The 21,205-nt window shown below is 39.7% G+C and overlaps 1 protein-coding gene across 4 annotated transcripts in view; it reads left to right on the top strand.

Moving 5' to 3' along the window:
* Window positions 1–21,205, top strand: part of PTPRZ1 (protein tyrosine phosphatase, receptor type Z1) — a 182,250-nt gene that overhangs the window by 144,037 nt on the left and 17,008 nt on the right. For 2 of the 4 annotated variants that reach the window (XM_013985675.2, XM_003134735.4), the window contains exons 14-23: window positions 1,276–1,367; window positions 4,855–4,940; window positions 7,896–7,916; window positions 8,088–8,184; window positions 10,534–10,616; window positions 12,128–12,262; window positions 12,824–12,958; window positions 13,761–13,924; window positions 15,969–16,104; window positions 18,651–18,797. In XM_013985675.2, coding sequence (XP_013841129.1) covers window positions 1,276–1,367; window positions 4,855–4,940; window positions 7,896–7,916; window positions 8,088–8,184; window positions 10,534–10,616; window positions 12,128–12,262; window positions 12,824–12,958; window positions 13,761–13,924; window positions 15,969–16,104; window positions 18,651–18,797 — 1,096 coding nt within the window. The remainder of the gene's footprint in view (window positions 1–1,275; window positions 1,368–4,854; window positions 4,941–7,895; window positions 7,917–8,087; window positions 8,185–10,533; window positions 10,617–12,127; window positions 12,263–12,823; window positions 12,959–13,760; window positions 13,925–15,968; window positions 16,105–18,650; window positions 18,798–21,205) is intronic. The other 2 variants (XM_013985677.2, XM_013985674.2) reach the window with 1 other exon arrangement.

Raw genomic sequence — 21,205 nt, 5'->3', positions numbered from 1 at the left:
GAGAAGGACTCACAAGAAGTGGCCTTTGAGCCGATGCATAAATGCTGGGAAAGAGACAAGAGCGAAGGCCCTGAAATGATAACAGACAGGGCTTCTTCAAGGGAGAAAGAAAGGACCAGTGTGGGCTAGAGCAGGAGTCAGAGATGAGGTGCTGGAGTAGGCGGGGAACCAGGTCAAAGAAGATCTGACAGCCCTTGCTGAAATAATTAAATATCATTCTAATTTTAGTGGGCAGCCACTGAAGAATTTTATGCAGAGAACTGATTATATAAAAAAATACCACAATTGAAGTGTGTCACATAAGAACAAATGTTATGTTAAAGCTCATTAGGGTAAATATCTTGTCGCTTGGATGTTTTAAATGGAAAATGAGATTGGCATTTTCACTCAAACAGATCTTTCTATTTAAACTTAACCACTCATGAGTAATATTTCAAATAAATTAAATGACCCACATCAAAGTGTCATTAGCAGTTTTAATTATGTACATTTTTAAATTAAGGATGGTTTACATTCTTTTATAGCAGCAGTTGGTTCTTTGCTCTTCTCAGTATTTTGCAGTGAGCTCATACCATATGTTACTCTCTTTATCTGAATGAAAATAGATTCAGGTACATTGTGGGTCATAGTTGTCATTGATTCCCAATATATTCAGTCTCAAAACCCTCCTCAAGACTAGCATCTGTCTGAGAGGAAATCACCCCTGTTTTTGGTTTAATGTGCTCATTATTCCTGACTTCCTTTCGTCATTACTGCATTCTCTTACTTAGAAAGCTGCCTTCTTTTTTGCATCAAAATGTTACCACTGTGGAATTTTGTTTCTACATGGCTGTTATTTGCTACCTTTTGCTAGCAGCTGAATATCCTCAGAATGGCATGGTCATTTAGGTATTGAGTGAAAATAGCTTTGGCAGCCTTTCTTTCCCATTCTGGTCCTGTGCGAGATGGCAGGACATACTGGTATACAGCGGTGGTAGAAGAGTAGCTAGGGCACTGGGGTGTCTTCCTCCTTGGCACCAACTGCAAGCTCAAGTGTCATGTCTCCTTATTATAGCATGTCCGATAGTTGCTCGCTCTTCTGGATTTGGTGCAGGTAAAACGGAGATAAATTTGGAGGCCATGAAATTCTTTAATACCTGAGTCTTGCAAAAATAGCTTATAGATTTCCACTTATGTTTGAATTCTGGACATTTCTGTCATAATGTTTAAGCATCTCAGAAGTTGTCTTATTGTCCATGCCAGCTAGTAGTATAAATTGCTTTCTCTTCTTCCCAGGAAATGTTTCCAGACCGCACACTTTTATTTAGAGGACAGTACGTCTCCTCGAGTAATATCCACACCTCCAACACCTGTCTTTCCAATTTCAGGTAATAGCTTAACATGTGACTGTGAGTAGCTGGTAGATGTTCAATGAAGAGCACTGTGCTGGAGGGTTTGTGCTCATTGGAATACTTTACAAATGGTTACAATGTAGGTCAGTGAATATTTGTGTTGCCCAAAATATTGTGTATCAGGCATTCAGGTGTACCACTTATCAAATTTGAACATTCTCTCTCTCTCTTTTTTTTTTTTTTTTTGGTCTTTTTTTGCCTTTTCTAGGGCTGCTCCCGCGGCGTATGGAAGTTCCCAGGCTAGGGGCCTAATCAGAACTGTAGCCACCGGCCTACACCAGAGCCACAGCAACACAGGATCCAAGCCAAGTCTGCAACCTACACCACAGCTCATGGCAACTCCGGATCCTAACCCACTGAGCGAGGCCAAGGGTCGAACCCGCAACCTCATGATTCCTGGTCGGATTCATTAACCGCTGAGCCACGACAGGAACTCCAAATTTGAACATTCTTAACTGTACAGGTGATATGGCAAAATAATTTATAATTGTTCAAATGTTATATGTTAACATAAATGTTTACAGCAATAAAATTAGTAAGGGATAACACTTACTTCAGTCGTTTCAGTGACTTGAAACCTAAACAACAAAAGTCAGACTAAACCAATGCAGTAAAGAGTCAGGACAAAACCACAAAAATAAGGAGGAAGTTTAGTTCTTTTCTGATTATGTGAGTATATGTGAAAATAGGTTTCTTCGCTGCATTTGGGGGGGAAAAAACTATGAGATGGTGAAGGTAGAAGAAAATCATAAGCACAAAGAATATTTGGTTGCCTGAAATACTTGAAGTAAAAATGTCACACAGTTGAATGCCTGGGAAAACATCAGCTATTTCATCAGAACTTCCCTAGTTTACAAATTCAAGACTCAACCAGAGTCATTTTGGTTCAGCCCTTCATTGACCCTAGAGTTCACACTGTTGCTAAAGCCACAGACACTTATTGAATTAACCGTTTATAAAATTTCACAATGAAAAGCGGTAACAACAACAACAAAAAGACTTGCCTAGAGGGGTTCCCATCGTGGCTCAGTGGTTAACGAATCCAACTAGGAACCATGATGTTGCGGGTTTGATCCCTGGCCTTGCTCAGTGGGTTAAGGATCTGGTGTTGCCATGAGCTGTGGTGTAGGTCGCAGACATGGCTTGTATCTGGTGTTGCTGTGGCTGTGGTGTAGGCCGGCAGCTACAGCTCTGATTAGACCCCTAGCCTGGGAACCTCCATGTGCCGTGGTTGCGGCCCTAAAAAGACAAAAAAATGAGTTGCCTGGAAATATGTGAACTATGGGAGCAGTACTAGAGGAGAAAGGATGAGATGAGGACATGGAGAGTCAGCTAGCCAGGGAAAGCAAGAGGAAACACTCCTCTCCAGAGCCTCTTTTTATTTATTTATTTCTTTGTCTTTTCTAGGGTCGCACCTGTGGCATATGGAGGTTCCCAGGCTAGGAGTCAAATCGGAGTTATAGCCACCGGTTTGTGCCATCGCCACAGCAACACAGGATCCGAGCCACATCTTCGACCTACACCACAGCTGACAGCAACGCCAGATCCTTGACCTACTGAGTGAGGCCAGGGATCGAACCCGCAACCTCATGGTTCCCAGTCGGATTCGTTAACCACTGAGCCACGAGAGGAACTCCAGAGCCTCTTTTTAAATTGTCTGAGATTCAGTCTGTTATTGCTTGAGCCCCAAGGTCTACATGATGTTATCTTCTGAAGTCTCATGACTTAAAAAAAAAATTAAAAGGAGAAGTATTTTCTTTGTAATTCTCAACAGACATAGGAATCCAAAGTGTTTTGCTCTTTTACTTCTTTTATCAACCCTATGTCTTTCACCACCACTGTTTCGTTTCTGTTTTTCTAGTTTATATGAAAATCCTGTCCATTTCTTTTAGTACAGCATCATTTCTCATTAACAGATTGAGAATTTTGAGACCAGTGGCTCTCAGTTATCTCTTAGGTTTAGTTCCTTTCACTTTCAAACATACATCTTCCACATACCCTTCTGTCAGCGAGGGTATGCACATTCATCTTAACATTATCCAAAGTTCAAACAATAAATAAAATAATCCAAAAATCAGGACCTTGCCCTGGAAATCCAAAATCCTTTGTTTTACCTCTCAGAAAGATGATGATCAAAGGCACCTCTTCATTTCACCTGCTCGGCTCTCAAAGATGCACTCCCCGTCATGTAAAAACGGAACGTAAAGAGAAATGCCAGTCTCACTTACTTGCAGACCAATTCATGAAAGAAATTACCAAAAGACATGATTGCAAATGAGAAGTCATCAGTTTGCTTGTGGAAAAAGTTAGCTGTGCAGGATCATTTTCATGGGTTTGATGGACCTTGACTAGGAGAACTAATGATTTAGATGGGATAAGTTTATTTGTTTTCTTATCTAATTATAAAAGCTACTCCCTGCAAGATCCTTCTGTAGGTGTGAAGGTGGAATTACACCTTTGCTTTAGTGTTTCTTAAGCTTCACTCGCTAATTTAATTTTAGTATTCAGGTACACTCATCTAAAAGAGAACAGATGGATTCTAATTTTTTTTTAAATCAACAAATTCCTGGTAACTGAAGCTTAAAAATATTAAATGGCCTAGATGCTGAACATCTGTTGATGTAAATAACTGTTTCTAGTGCAATGTGTTTGATGTTTCCTTGTCAGAGATATCACTTGTGAAATTGCACACTGTGAACTAGGAATACGTTTAATCTAAGAAAGTCTTTCCAGGAAAAAAAAACACACACATACACACCCAGGTAAAATCATTTGGCCCCTTCACAATTAATTAACAGATCCAGTGACTTTGTTTACATAGCATATTTTCAAGTTAGAATTCTTGAAATTTTACAGATTAAAAGTCCCAAAGGTTTTTGACATTATCCTTAATGAATAGTCTGCATATAAATGTTTTCTATTATTTGTAAAGAGAAGGGAAAGAATGTCTTCAAATGTAAACATCTCACTGTTGAATGGAGAGACATTAAACTGTACGATTTGGTAAAATTGAAATTGCACTACATTATGTTGAGTCCATGGTAAAATTCAAAATGTATTATTTCTGAATGTTTTCCCTAATGTTTACAGGCAACTCCCACTCATATTAAAGAAAGTTATCCATAAAGAGATGCAGTCTATGGATAAGAAGTGAGGCTTTGGTGTTGTTTATAACTTAAAATTGAGAATTAAGTCTTTTCTCTTGAGAGAATGAAAGGAAAAGAGATTCCTGATCAAATCAGAATTCTAAAGTTCAGATTATGACTGATAGTAGATGATGGCAAATGTAGAGGAAATTGTAATTGTTGCTTAATGTTTCATTGAACGCACGTTCAGTCGGGATTATAGGAATAATTAAATTTCAAAGTTGTTTTAGAAGGCTCTTTATAAATCTCTATAAATGAGAGGCATATTTATTTCTGTTGAAATTATCCTTTCCAATCTAGTTTTTTTATTCACTTAGATGATGTTGGAGCAATTCCCATAAAGCACTTTCCAAAGCATGTTGCAGACTTACATGCAAGTAGTGGGTTTACTGAAGAATTTGAGGTATGATTTTAATATGTCTATTTTACATAAGATGGAAAATAGTAAGGAGATTTTAAAAATTCAGCAATAGGCTATTTCATGATATTGTAACCCTTTTCACTTCTAGTAAGAATATTGCTTCTGCAGTTAATTATGTGTTGAATTATGGTTATCATATAATTTAGAAAATTGGTTATCATATAATTTAGAAAATTGGTTACCATATAATTTAGAAAATTGGTTATCATATAATTTAGAAAATTTTTCATTTTAAAATTCAAGTTGCCCTAGCAGAAAAAACAAAAACATTGTTAATTCTCTCCCTTAAAATCAGAACTCCCGTATTCTTTCTTATTTTTTAATCTGAATTAGTAAGGCTTATTCCTTTTAATTTTCTAAATTATATGAGTTAAACTACTGAATTTCTTAATTTTCAGTCAAAGGACATACAGACTTTTCATTGTAAGTATTACAACAGTGTAAATTCATAAGCACTTATTATACAAGTCATAATAAATATTATACAGGGTAAAACCCCATCTTCTCAAGAAAATACGCATTTCTAAAAAAAGTTTGAACCTCACAGTCAGTGAAAATTTTTCTAGGAATATTCTGTATATAAAATACTCTTAGTAGAGGCAGAGAAATGTACTGCAAATTTATCATGGCCCACTGAAGTATCAGTTAGGGAGATTTTTCAAAATAGGGTACTGTAAGTCCACAGTTAACAGTAATACCCAGAAAACTCAAGTTACTTTTATTGAGCATCCATAATATGCCAGTCATTGTACTAGATGCTTCTACATGCAACCTTCACCTAACTCTGGAAGTTACTAGTTTTTATTTGTATTCATATTGTTGGTGAAATCAACTTCCACAGAAGTTAAGTAACAACTAATAAATAACAGGACTCGGATTCAAACCTAGGTCTGTGATTTTTAACCTCATATCCTTTCCATTCCAGAAATTGAAGGCATCCCTGCCCTCTCCCCTATAGGAAGCAGCACATTGGCTTTTGCCCCTGACTTCAGTCCCAAGGGCTCAGAGGACCTCCCTTTGAGCTCTGATCCTGGCAACAGGGTGTATTACCGTCCCCATTACACCATCCATAAGAACGCATGTAGGGAAGGAAAATGCCAGACATTGGAAAGCTTTAAGAAACCAAAGGAAAGAGTAATGAAATATGATGTATTTTCACTAAATTAAAAATAGTAGATGAGTTCCCACTGTGGCTCGGTGCATTAAGGACCCAATGTTGTCCGTGAGGATGCGGGCTCCGTCCCTGGACTCCACTCAGTGGGTTAAGAATCCAGCATTGCCGAAAGCTGTGGCTTAGGTCACAGATGTGACTTGCATCTGAGGTTGCCATGGCTGTGGCATAGGCAGCTCTGATTCAACTCCTGGCCCAGAAACTCTATATGCCACAGGTGAGGCTATAAAAAGAAAAAACAAAACAGAACAATCGAAGCCAGATAATATAATCTTAAAAGAAATCTAAGTCATAGCTACGTTGAATAAGAAAGCAGTGTAAGAATAAAGTGGGATATTCTGAAGAATTATTTATTTAAAACATCACATTATTTTTTCCTACCATGATAGAGGTTACTGAGTGGTGCAGTATTAACTTATAGAAACTACCATGCATACATCAAACAAAATCATAGCTGCAAAAGGAAGAATATGTTAAGTATGGGTTTAATCTTGCAAATATTAAAAATTATAAGGAAAAATAGACAATTTATTACAAAAGTTGCTGATAGTTTATGTGTAAAGGCAGACAGTTTTCACAACTATGAAATCATTTTGAATATTTTAAGTAGTTCAAAATGATTAAATTAATAAAATAACCTCATATTTTTACTCAAGAGTATTTTCTTAATTCCATTGCTTTTAACTCACAGTCTAATTGAAAAAGAAAACTTTTTATTAACTTAATAATTAGCTTAATGACTAACAATGCTACACCTTTTAAGTGGTTTATACATTAAATTGTTTTTAAATCTAGAGTCAGAATGAGGCCTTAAAAGCTTATTCTGAGAAAGGCTGGGCCATTTTGCTGATGAAATATGTTTGCGTTTGGGTTATATACTTTCTTAAAAATTACCGGCTGGGTTCCCACTGTGGTGCAACAAAATTGGCAGTGTCTTGGGAGCACTAGGACGCAGGTTCGATCTCCAGCCCAGCACAGTGGGTTAAGGATACCTCTCGGATCTGATCCCTAGCCTCGGAATTCCATATGCTGTTGGGCAGCCAAAAAGAAAAAAAAAAAATTATCAAGCTTTCAAATTATCTTAATATGTACTAGATAATGTAAAATTCCAAACCCATATATTTAGATAAAAGACATACCGGAGAAGGATTTTAGTTGATTTTAAAAGAGAAGTGGCAGAAATAGTTTTTCTCTACTCAGTGAAGTTTTAATTAAAAAGAGGTCCACTAATTAAATATGTAGAAAATAATGCTACCTAAATTTTGTTTCAAAGGACATAGTATATATGATTTAAAACTTTTAGGAGATTTCTAATGTTTAGACACCATCTAATAGGAAGCTGCACACTCTTTAAAATTACTCAAACCAAAAAAAGATACCCCTAGTTCAGTTTCAAATAGCGCTATCATGATCAAATATAACTATATTTTGAATATTAGCAAATCTGACTCATATGTCAAAATGTGTCATCAATATGTGGTTTTTCTCATCGACATTTTAAAAATCCATCATATTAGTATACCCCTGTCCCCTTTTAAAGTGTTATTTGTTTTTCCTTTTACATAATTTTAAGGTTCCAAACTGTTAGAAGTTTTGATTTGCATGCAAGTGTTTGAAACATTCTGTTTTGTTAGTATTAGACAAATGTATTTATTGCATGATCATGGTTTTCCATTGTAAACCTAATATGAACGCTTTTTTTTCTCATTTGTCGTGTGCTGTGGAATTTGATTTCTTTACTTTTTTGGCATTCATTCCCTCATTAGACACTGAAAGAGTTTTACCAGGTAAGGCATTATTTCACTGCATTTTCTTTTAGCCAAGAAATAGTTGTTATATTAAAAAAAAATTTTTTTTTGGATAGATTGTTTTGTTTGTTTCATCTTCCTTAGTATATTTTAAGGCACTTTGTTTGAAAGGATTTGTGTTAAAATGTTGTACATACAATTTCTTTACAGGAGGTACAGAGCTGTACTGTTGATTTAGGTATCACAGCAGACAGCTCCAATCACCCTGACAATAAGCACAAGAACCGATACATAAATATTGTTGCCTGTAAGTATATCTTTCACTCAGCACTGACTCGTTATCGCTGTTGTGGTGCTTTTAATTCAGTGTCCTCAAGTCCTCTGACAGTAGACCTCAGAGTTTCAGGACTTTTGTGTCAGGGAGTAAGACCTGGATAAGATAGGACATAGCGTCACCCACCCCAGTGTAAATGCACTTCACATTTACTGATATCTGTTTCTTTCAAACAAATTGAACTCAGCATTTTAATTCAGGCCTTTCTTCAGACCCCAAGGGCTATAAATCTGTTCTCATGCTTTCTGTCAGTATTTATATTCCATAGTTCTTTTTTTTGTTTTTTGGGGGGTTTTTTTGGTCTTTTTGTGTTTTCTTGAACTGCTCCGAGGCATATGGAGGTTCTCAGGCGAGGGGTCGAATCAGAGCTGTAGCCACCGGCCTACAGCAGAACCACAGCAATGTGGGATCCGAGCCGTGTCTGCAGCCTACCACAGCTCACGGCAACGCCAGATCCTTAGCCCACTGACGAAGGCCAGGGATGGAACCCGCAACCTCATGGTTCCTAGTCGGATTTGTTAACCAATGAGCCACGACGGAAACTCCTTCCATAGTTCTACTTTCACTTAGTTCCTCCTACTCTATGTTAATTTAGTAACCAAATGGGATTTTCTGTAGCCTTTATTTTTTCCTTCTACCCTTTTTCCTTCAGTCTTGCCATTCTCCCTCGGATCTTAATAAAGGTTAGTTGGAATCACTCTTTTTATTTCTTCTCTCCCCTTATCATCTTAGATGATCTCCCTCTTCTTCTCCTTAACGAACAGCTCTCCAGCTTTTTTCTTTAGTACAAGTTTACCTAATTTTTTCCTATGAAATCATCATCTGTCTTCCAACTTCTGACAGCACTTCTTATTTATATCTGTTCCCTTTCCTTTTCCTTCATAGCCCCCTCCATCTCCTGAGGTCCATTTCATTCCTCCTCAAAACCTCAGCTGAGGTCCTTCCTTATGTATTCAGTGGGCCTTCCTAGATTCACATGAACACAATCTTACCATCTTGGTTATTTAAATTCTGGTTCCATTCTAGATTCTGGAGTGGGAACTTTTGTGATCACGGTTCCAAGTAGTTTGCATGGGTGCTATCTTTCTTTCCCAACAAGATTTCTCTGTGCATGTCCTGCACCTTTGTGGGCTGCTAATGTCACCAAAGTATTATTATCCCAGAATATCTCTTTAACTTGTGATGGTTTGGTCTATATTCATTTATTCATTCTAGAGAAAAAAAAAAAAAAACAGAAACAAAAACAAAAACCAGTCTTTGCAGGCGTTCCTATCGTGGCTCAGCAGTAACAAACCTGACCAGGATCCATGAGGACTTGGATTTGATCCCTGGCCTTGCTCAGTGGATTAAGGATCCAGAGTTGCTGTGAGCTGTGGTGTGGGTTGCAGATGTGGCTTGGATCCCACGTTTTTGTGGCTGTGGTATAGGCCGGCAGCTACAGCTCCAATTCTTGCCTTAGCCTGGGAACTTCTGTATGCCGCAGGTGCGACCCTTAAAAAAAAATTCTGCCCCCGTTAAACCAAGTGTCCTTCTCGTGACATTTTCCTTTTTTATTCTGCAGTTCCTCCAAACATAGTGTCTCTGTGGGACTAAAGTTAATCCCAAACTCCTCATTTCAGCATAAGTAATTAGGACCAAGGACCATGCACCATGCATGCCTTACCGAGCTTTCCATCCCCTCTTCACTGCCGTGTAGGCTCCGTGTCCTCCATCCTTGGGTGGTCATTCTCCTGCCCTCCTCTCTGAGGTCTTCCCTTGAAAGAGCTGTTTGCTTGTAACCATTCACAGACGCGTCCTCGATCCCTTCTGCTCCCTTCTCAACTTCCTTTTCCAGCCTCCTGTTTGGAGCATGGGTGCTGCCATCTTCCTTAGCTTTCTGACGCCCACGTCACTGTTCGCTCCCCTTCACGGGCTCTGCTGTGTTCACAGCCCCAGTATCCACCTTTTGAAACCCATTTAAGATGCTAACTTCAGGATTCAACCTCTATGAACTGGAGTATTTTCATCTCAAACCAATCCAATTTCTGCCTTTATGCCCCTCTAGTAGTGTGCACCTCCCTGTTGACACCCGAACATTCTTCTCTATAAATACGGCCATTCTCACTTTCCACATTGGAAAACTTCTTAAAAGAACAGGCTTTTGTTATATTTAACTTTATTTTTGTCAACTCTGTATCCTCCAAAAGCCTACTAGAGTAAATGATGTCTGCATTGATTTTAACTGTATTTGATAAATTGAATTTATATCTTATATAAGTATAAATGACATTTATGCCAAAAAGCAGTTCATGCTATAGTGAAATGTTTTCTTTTTTATTACAGATGATCATAGTAGGGTTAAGCTTGCACAACTTGCTGAAAAAGATGGCAAACTGACCGATTACATCAATGCCAATTATGTTGATGTAAGCATGTTTCAACTGAACTTTTATGAAAATTATATTAGACTATGAATTTATTATACCATGGTATTGTACATGTAATAGCGCTTAGTACATATTATAGGAAAGATAACAAAAATACAAATCAGCAGTAAGAGATCCCATGGCAAAGCTTTTCAGATTGCGTGGCACTCAAGCTATTGTACTTGGTTTATGTCTTGGGTAAGAGTGGCACAGTGGAAACAAATCTGAGTAGTAACCATGAGGTTGCAGGTTTGATCCCAGGCCTCGCTCAGTGGTTAAGGATCTGGGTTGCTGTGAGCTGTGGTGTAGGTCACAGACACAGCTCGGATCCTGCGTTACTGTGGTGTAGGTGTAGGCATTGCTATGGCTGTAGCTCCGTTTCGACCCCTATCTCGGGAACCTTCATATGCTGTGGGTGCAGCCCTAAAAAGCAAAAACAAAAAACAAAAAACTGGTTTTGAATCCCAGCTCTGCCACTGGCCAGCAAAGAAAGGCTAAAAAGCCACTTAACTCCTCTGAGCTTCAGTTTCCTTATCTCCAAATCAGGAATGAGGCTTCCATTTTGCATATAGATGGAGGATTAGGGTTAATGTTTGTCAAGCTTCTTGGCCACCAATGGGTAATAAGTGAAGGGTAGCTGTAAATGATTAGCATTGCTCAGTGCCACTGGGGAGAGGGTGAGGAGTCAACACCAAAGTTTTCATGACTGTTGTAGCTGACTGAGCCCTAATGCCTCAAACACATTTCAAAGCAGCATGGTTAAGGAACACGTATTATACATAGTAAACAGACTAGAAATAAGTGTACTTGGGCTAGAGATACAGAGAATAGTCATTGTGTCAATGCAAGAAGAACTCTTTTTTTTTTTTTTGTCTTTTTGCTATTTTTTGGGCCGCTCCTGCGGCATGTGGAGGTTCCCAGGCTAGGGGTCAAATTGGAGCTGTAGCCACCAGCCTACGCCAGAGCCACAGCAACTCGGGATCCAAGCCTCGTCTGCAACCTACACCACAGCTCACAGCAACGCCAGCTTGTTAACCCACTGAGCAAAGGCAGGGACTGAACCCGCAACCTCGTGGTTCCTTGTCGGATTTGTTAACCACTGCGCCACGACGGGAACTCCAAGAAGAACTCTTTTTAATGATTTACAGTTTTGTGTTAGTTTCAGGTATACAGCACAGTGATTCAGTTATACATATTCTTTTTTAGATTCTTTTCCTTTATAGGTTATTACAAAATATTGAGTGTAATTCCATGTGCTATACAGTAGGTCCCTTTTTATCTATTTTATATACAGTAGCGTGTATCCCAAACTCTTTTTTTTTTTTAACAAAAATTATAGTTAAAGAAGAGTTGCTGTCTTTGCCAGTACTAGTAAGTTCCTCCAGCTTTGCAAGTTTTTTAAATGGTTTTCTTTTATAGCCAAAAAAAAAAAGTGCTGATCTTAAAAATGAAACGGTTAAAAATGGCATACCAGTTCATCAGTAAGAAGCATTCGTCATTTGTTTCTCCAGGGCTACAACAGACCAAAAGCTTACATTGCTGCCCAAGGCCCACTGAAATCCACAGCCGAAGATTTCTGGAGAATGATATGGGAGCATAATGTGGAAGTTATTGTCATGATAACAAACCTTGTGGAGAAAGGAAGGGTATGTAGGCAGTCTATTATGCTGTCCTTGAGACAGTGATTGGAAGTGCTTTATGTTGCTTTTGAGAGAGTCAGCATTAGGAAGCAGCAAAAGTTAGGAAGGCTAAGCAAGATTCCTTTCTAGTAAGTAATGACAGCTAAAAGGAAATCGTTACCATTACAGGTCAAAAACTTTCACTATAAATCAAGCTACCTGCTATATAAATGCCTGCTTCATTTCATGAGAAAAAGCAAATGAGGGTCCTGGGAAAACATTGCAGAGTGAAGTAGATTTTAATTCACAGGAGCTGGATTCTAGTCCTGGCTTTATAGTGACTCAGTACATCTGGTCTCACTTTTCTCATCTGAAAGGGGAAAGTTTGGACCCGAGCATCTCCAGTTTCTTCCAGCTTTGTGGTTCTATCCCTGGTCTCCTCTGCAACTACTCTGCAATCACTTAGAAAGGAAAGAAAATGTTTAGAAGAATGAGGGAGTTGTGGTGTCAGATCCTAACTGATTTCAGGGATAAAGTATATCGAACACTTAAAGTATGGAAATAGCATCCTAGCTTTCTCTTTCACAGAGAAAATGTGACCAGTATTGGCCTGCTGATGGGAGTGAAGAGTATGGGAACTTTCTGGTCACTCAGAAGAGTGTTCAAATGCTTGCTTATTATACTGTGAGGAGTTTTACTCTAAGAAACACCAAGATCAAAAAGGTAAGTCCACAAATGATGGACAGTGTCAATTAGGTAATACATCTGGTTTTTCTTTAAGTGAATGGGTGGTGTCACCAGAACAGGGTAAAAAGTACATATGTGCATAGATATGTGTGTGTATATATATATATTAAAGGCATTAAGTGTTCTTATCACAGCTACACCTCAATTCCCAAAGTTTCTTCCAAGTCTCTAAATACCAGGCATGGCTTCGGCACCATATTGGTCATGGCGCCAGTGGTTGCAGTGATACTCAAACTAAAGTCCCTGCCCCATGTGAAACTGCACAGCCAACTGAAAACAGTGGCGATGGAGGAAGGGGAGGAAAAGAAAAAGAGCAAGTTGTAAGTCAGAGTTCCTTAGAAAAACAAACACATATTTGAAGATAGAGTTTTTTAAAGAGTGGACTCCAGGATGGAAAGTCAGGCAGGATTTCTCTGTTGCAGTCTTGAGGGGAATACCTCTTCTTCAAGGAACTTCAGTCTTTGCTTTTAAGGCCTTCGACTCTTTGGATGAGACCTACTCACATTCTGGAGCATAATCCACTTTACTTGAAGTCTTACTGATTTAAATGTCCATCACATCTTTAAAAATGCCTTGACAGTAACATCCTGTGTGACTGGTGTTTGATCAAGTCACTGGCCATCATAGCCTGGCCGAGATGACACACAAGATTAACTATCGCAAATGACTTTTTTTGCTTCATCACGGACCACCATCATCCAGCTCTGAATCCTGAGTTGATGTTAAGGACCCCGTGTATGCAGGTCAGTTAGCTGATTTGCTGTCTGGTCTCTTCCAGGGTTCCCAGAAAGGAAGACCCAGTGGGCGCGTGGTTACGCAGTACCACTACACTCAGTGGCCTGACATGGGAGTGCCCGAGTACTCGCTGCCTGTGCTGACCTTTGTGAGAAAGGCATCCCATGCCAAGCGCCATGCCGTAGGGCCTGTTGTTGTTCATTGCAGGTGAGTCTCAGAGCCAGGCTCTTATCCCCCAGAACTGCTCATGCTAACAAAAAGGAAATCAGAGGAACAAAGATTTTGCCAAAATAGGAATGATTTCATGACGTCAGGGCTCATGAAATCAAGCCTCCTTTCATAAATAGGCCACTAAGAAGTGAGTACGCCAGACTCAGAATGTGATTGCTGAATATATCAAAGCTCCAGGTGTTTTTTTTTTTCCTGATGTATATTATCCTAATACGAATAAATTAATAAAATTAATAATTAGGTGAGGCAGGCAGAACAATGTTTTGTCATTAAATGAACATTTACTACAACGCAATGTCTTGAGATAAAAATGCCTGAGACCCAACCCCTGTTCCTCGGAGTTAACAGTCTTTGTAGACTTATTATGCCAGGTCATCATTAGAGAAAACAAAGCACACAAAGTGTTGGGATTTAGCAAAATACTTTTAAGTTTTTTCAAACAGTTTGGGATCAAAACCCCTTTCTCATTTTCCTGAATTTTTTCTAGTATATCCTATTGAACGTGTTATCAATTCATAGTTGCCCAGGTACTTTAATTTCCAAAATCAGGTTGATGAATAGAAATAATGATATTTCAAAGAAAGAAGAAAATGCAGTAAAGGTTTCAATCAAATATGTTTTTAGTTAAAATAGCAGGAGTTCTCTAGCAGGTTAAGGATCCAGTGTTGTCACTGCAGCATCTTGGGTCACTACTGTGGCACTGGTTCGATCCCTGGCTTGGGAACTTCTGCATGCCTCAGGCATGGCCAAAAAAATTTTTTTTAATTTTAAAAAATTTAAAATATCAGGGAGTTCCCATTGTGGTTCAGCAAGTTGAGAATCTGACTAGTATCCATAAGGATGCAGGTTCCATCCCTGGCCTTGCTCAGTGGGTTAAAGGATCCATCATTGCCTCAAGCTGAAGTGTAGGTTGCAGATGTGGCTCAGATCTGGCATTACTGTGGCTGTGGTATAGGCCAGCAGCTGCAGCTCCGATTCAACCAATAGCCTGGAAACTTCCATATGCTGTGGTGCAGCCCTAAAAAGACCAAAAAAAAAAAAATTTTAAATAAATAAAAATAACAGTTAATGTTTACTGAGTGCTGACTCTGTGCCAAGCTTTATGACCACAAAAATCAAATTCATTTCTGTGTGCAGTATTTTTGTCCAAGCAGTGTCTGTATTTTTACAGAAACAAGTGTTTTCCTTTGATAAGCAGCATAGCTCCCACATTCTAATTACTCATCTCAGGAGTTATCATCAGACAAAATTTGAGAGACCTAGCTTGAGTTTTTTTATCTCTTAACCTGATGATAAGCTCCGGGGAACAGGAAGATGCAAGGAAAATAGCTCTGAAGGTCAGAGATTGTTTCTGAGCGAATGGAGAAGGACCAGAGCATTGTGCAGAGCAGGTGCTAATTTTCCTCTCTAGGACTTCCTACTCATCGGCACATTTGAAAAGAATCCCTGTTTCTGAATTCCGTCCCTCCAGTAGAGGCTTTGAAGAAGTCCATAGATAATAGCCCTTTAGAAATGACTGAAGTTATGCTTTATTCCTCACCATCTCACCAAAATGATATTTTCAGCTGAAAGCTTTTGCAAACTCCTTTTTTCCATTAACACGGAAGCCTTTACAAACATGTTTACCTGGCGATACAGACCCAGAGACCTTTTCTTTTCAGAGTTTGGGGAAGCTGATGCTTTCATTTTTCTCAAATTAAATGTCTATTTGCTGTGCTCCGCTACACAAGATTTTTTATTGCATAAGATGAATAATAACTATAATTATTGAAAATAGAAAATCTCCAACAGAAATAGTCTGATTGTTTTGTAGTTTGACCTGAAAGCAAAAAAGAAAACTTTCTGTTGTTTGAAGTGTTGTACTTAACTAGTGAGCTGCTTACTGTTTGGGACTGCTAGATTACTTATTAAGCAGCTCATTTTCTTGGAGAAGGAAATTGTTTTAATTTATAAGGCAACCATGGTCAAATGTATTTTATGCTTAACATTGAAATAGCTCTTTTCTTTGTGTGCTCTTCAGTGCTGGGGTTGGAAGAACAGGCACATATATTGTGCTGGACAGTATGTTGCAGCAAATTCAACACGAAGGAACTGTCAACATATTTGGCTTTTTAAAACACATTCGGTCACAGAGAAATTACTTGGTGCAAACTGAGGTATGATCAAAAGGAAATTTCATTTATCAAAGGGTTGGAATTGTCCCTAAAATGCTGGATAGACCAGAGTTTGTATTGCTGGGTCCCTGTAATAAAGTGCTACAAACTGGGCAGCTTCAAACACAAGAAATGTATTGTCTTATAGTTGTGGAGGACAGAAGTCCAAAATCAAGGTGTTGGCAGGGCCAGGCTCCCTCCAGCTCTTCTAGGGAAAGATCCTTCTGTGTCTCCTCAAGTTTCTGAGAGTCCCCTATTTCCATGGATGGAGCAACCCAACTCCAGTCCCTGCCTCCATCTTCACAGCGCTGTCTTCCCTCGGTGTCCATGCCTGTGTCCACACTTCCCACTTCTCGTAAAGATGCTAGTCACTACCTCATCTTAACTAGTCACACCTAGGACTTCCTGTGTGGCTCACAACTAGTCCTGTCTACAATGACTCTGTTTACAAATAAGGTCACATTCTGCAGGATGCCGGGGAGAGGGGGAGGTAGGGTCTCAGCATATCTGTTGAGAGGACACAGTTCAGCCTGTAACACGAGGTGGTTGCCTGTAAAGTCATGGACTGCCAACTAAATTTTGCCCATTTTGTGATCCCATGGGAAATATCTTTAAAATGGCATGAATCACAGAGAAGATTTAGAAAAAGAGTAAGTGAATCAGTCAACACTCTTCCCCTCAAGAAAAATCCTCAAGCTTTTCCTGCATATTGTGAATGAATGGATTCATATTTAAGAAGTATGAATTATCCCCAAATTATGTCCCTCTTTAGGCCTATATCATTTACCCATATGTGACACAAGATAAAATCTGCATATCTGTATTTTATTTTCACTGTCTTAAAAAATGGATTTAAATTGAAAACTGTGGATGACAGCTTGAAAGCAATAAGAAACATAGGACTGGAGTTCCCGTCATGGCGCAGTGGTTAATGAATCCAACGAGGAACCATGAGGTTGAGGGTTCGATCCCTTGCCTCGCTCAGTGTGTTAAAGGATCCAGCATTGCTGTGAACCATGGTGTAGGTCGCAGACGCAGCTCAGATCCAGAGTTGCTGTGGCGCTGGCATAGGCCGGCAGCTATAGCTCCAATTCGACCCCTAGCCTGAGTACCTCCATCTGCCACGGTGTGGCCCTAAAAAGACAAAAAAAAAAAAAAGAAATTTATGACTGAGGGGGCTTCTAAACCAAACCACCCAAACGTCATTCCATCAAGGGAATGACATTGTAGTCAGATAAGACCAGGGAAGAGGCCCATCCGTGAAGTAGAAGATAACTCTTAAAAACTGTATAGATAATTGTGCTAAATTAAATAATGACCAGCTCAAAGGAGGATTGGAATGGGCAGAAGGGGAAGACCCATCAGAAGTAGAGAAGTCATCACTTCACATGTGGAATCTGAAAAAAGGACACAATGAACTTCTTTGCAGAACAGATACTGATTCACAGACTTTGAAAAACTTACGGTTTCCAAAGGAGACAGGTTGGGGGGTAGGGGGATGCCCTGGGGGTTTAGGATGGAAATGCTTATAAAATTGGGTTGTGATGATCATTGTACAACTATAAATGTAATAAATTCGTTGAGTAATAAAAAATATTAATAAAAAAGAAAAAAAAAAGGAGTAGAGAAGTCAGTGCAAAATGTGGAAGAGGGTCTAGGTTTGAAGGATGGGCAGAGAAGGTGTTGCTTTGCCTCCAAAAATCTTCAGAAGGCCTCTTTTCCTAAACATCAGTGCATGAGAACTGAAGAGGCGAGAGACGGAAACTTTCGTGTTCTTGCTTTTGTTTTAACTTTTTATTACAGTTGATTTACAATGTTCCTTCAATTTCTGTTGTACAGCAAAGTGACCCAGTCATACATATACATATATGTATTTTTTTTTTTTTGTTCCATACTGTCTTCCATCATGTTCTAACCCGAGAGATCGGACACAGTTCCCTGTGCTGTACAGCAGGACCCCATTGCTTATCCTTTCCAAATGTAACAGTTTGCATCATCTACTAACCCTAAACTCCCCGTCCATCCCACTCCCTCCCCTCTCCCCCCTCTCCCTTCGCAACCACAAGTCTATTCTCCGTGGCCGTGATCTGTTTTGCAGATAGGATCATTTGTGCCATATTTTTAATCCCACAAATAAGTGATACCATACAGTATTTGTCTTCCTCTTTCTGACTTACTTCCCTTAGTATGAGAATCTTTAGTTGCATTCATGTTGCTACAAATGGCATTGTTTTGTCCTTTTTATGCCTGTGTAATATTTGTTTGTATATATGTACCACATCTTCTTAATCTGTTCACCTGCCGATGGACATTTGGGTTGTTTCCATGTCTTGGCTATTATGAACAGTGCTGATATTTTGTATTCTTTCTTGATGGCCTCTTTTTCCTCCATCTGACTCCCAGCCAGATCTGAAAGGCGATCTTTGCGAGTCCCCCACCCTCCACGTTGTAAGACTCTTTTTGTCCATCAGTGAAAGATACTACTCTTATACCCAGGTACATATAAGGAAAACCCGAAATAATATTCTTGTTTGCCACTCTTTTCCCAGGAACAGTATGTTTTCATTCATGATGCACTGGTCGAGGCCATCCTTAGCAAAGAAACCGAGGTCCCGGAGAGCCACATCCACGCCTATGTTAATGGGCTCCTCATTCCTGGACCAACAGGCAAAACCAAGCTAGAGAAACAGTTCAAGGTGAGTTCTCTCATAAGCCCCTTTCCTGGGGGGTCACCACAAGTTGGGACATTCCTGCATCTCCTCATGTGAGTGGACAAGGCCAGGTGGACGGGCTGAGGGCTCTGTTGGCCCAGTGGCTTCATTGGATTGGTTACAACGGACGGCAGAGTCACTAGGTAAATTTTAAGGAGAACTTTGATTTTGACCAGCAAGAGGAAAAGTTCTCAGACAAACTATGCTACCTTTTAGAAATGTGGACGTGGTCCAGGAAAGGAGGGCACAGAGCAGAACAGGATGAACGGGCAGAACTTCTAACACAGACGGTTTAAGTGCTCTTTTTGCTTTGAGAAAACCAGACCACTTAACCATGAGTGCTGTGGCTCTGGCTGTTCGTGCGGCTCTGCGGAAGAGTCTGTCTCACTTGAAGCCCCAGGACGAGAATAGGGCATCTCACAAGAAAAGCGTCTTAAGCTCCGTTTCTCCCACGCACCATGACACGAGGCAGTCGGCTCGAGAGGGAAGACTGCTTTGTTCAACATTCTGCCTCCCACCCTGTAGCCTCTGACGTCCTGACACCAGTCAGCAAAGGATTCAGAAAGCAGCTGTTGCCAGCTGGGAGAGGGGACTTGACAGACTGTGACCTTGCAGGTGAATGGAGGGCACGTTGTTTTGTGCCCCACTCTTCCTATGCTAACTTCTGACGTCCCAGCATTGCTGGAGAAACCGGGCCCATTTTGGGAGAAGGAGGGTCTGGGACGAATTCAGAAGGCCCTGGAAGAACCCAGGAGAGTTAACAAACCTTGGGGTGGCAGCGTTTTCCTCTCTCTTTTTCGCAGTTTACCACACAGGAGATTTAATCATGATGAATTCCCTCTGCCTTTTTGCCTCCTCGGTCAGCACCTTTTGTGCTTTGGGAGGAATAAGCAACAGAGGAGGGGTGGAGGCTGAACTTAGAACCCGGGGACAGGCAGACATGTATGTTTTATTCAGCCAAGCATATCTGAGCCTTCAAAGGATGCTTTAAGGAAAGAGAAAGTCCATCATGGTATTGCTGCCAGAAACAGATAATAAAGAAATGTGAAGCATTAACATTAGGTTGCTAAGACAACTTTTTGATAAGGTAAATAATATATATGTGTTACCTACGTTCAGCAGAATTCTCATTTAAATATGATTTACCCCCTACACAAATGTGTAAAAGAATTGCTCTTACTTATACTGGCTGATTCAGGATCAAATCAGAAATGTCAATTATGAAATCAGAATCCAGTTAAAAAGAGAAACACTTGACTGTTTGCTGTTATCATTACAACTAGGGAAATTTAGGGGTTTATTGGGTGTGTGTGATTCTGATTTTGAAATTAATATTGAAAAGTAAAGAACCAGGAGTTTCTGTTGTGGTGCAGCAGAAACGAATCTGACTAGGAACCATGAGGTTGTGGGTTCGATCCCTGGCCGTGATTAGTGGGTTAAGGATCCGGCGTTGATGTGAGCTGTGGTGTAGGTCGAAGACGTGGCTTGGATCCTGTGTTGCTGTGGCTCTGGCATAGGCCAGCAGCTACACCTCTGATTAGATCCCTAGCCTGGGAACCTCCATATGCCACAGGTGCGGCCCTAAAAAAGACCAAAAAAAAAAAAAAAAAAAAGAAAATTACAAATTGGTAAGGAAAAGACAGACTGATCAATAAATGATATTTGGACAACTTCCATGTAGAAACAAGTACAATTCATCCCCTGCAATTAGTTCCCTCAAACACTAAAATTATTTAAGATGAATTAAATATCTAAGGATGAAAACAAAGTTTTATAAGAAAATATTGGAAAAAATCTTTTGAGGACTTCAGGGTAAAGAAGGACTTTTTTTTTTTTTTTTTTTTTTTTTTGTCTTTTTGCCTTTTCTAGGACCGTACCTGTGGCATATGGAGGTTCCCAGGCTAGGGGTCGAATCTGAGCTGTAGCTGCCAGCCTACACCAGAGCCACAGCAATGGAGGATCCGAGCCGCGTCTGCAGCCTACACCACAGCTCACATCAATGCCGGATCCTTAACCCACTGAGCAAGGCCAGGGATCGAACCCGCAACCTCATGGTTCCTAGTCGGATTCATTAGCCACTGAGCCACAAGAGGAACTCCTAAAGAAGGACTTTTTAAATAAAAATGCAATTTACAGAAATCTTAAGGAAAAAGTGAATTTTGGCTGTAAATGTGGGTATGATTGAAAAGAACAGAGACATTTGCAACTTTCTTAGCAGGCTGTAGATTTACATTTAAGACTTCAGAAAACCCCTATAAATTAGTAAGTCACAATGAAGTAGAAATATGAAAAGGCAACATAAAGAAAATAACTAAAATTCACAATCTCAAAATGATTAGGGAAATGCCAATCAAAACCACGATATACTATTTTTCTTCTGTTAGCCTATCAAA

The sequence above is a fragment of the Sus scrofa genome, chromosome 18 (genome assembly GCF_000003025.6).
Source record: "Sus scrofa isolate TJ Tabasco breed Duroc chromosome 18, Sscrofa11.1, whole genome shotgun sequence".
Classification (NCBI taxonomy): Eukaryota; Metazoa; Chordata; class Mammalia; order Artiodactyla; family Suidae; genus Sus; species Sus scrofa.
This window is presented reverse-complemented; position numbering and strand designations above follow the sequence as displayed.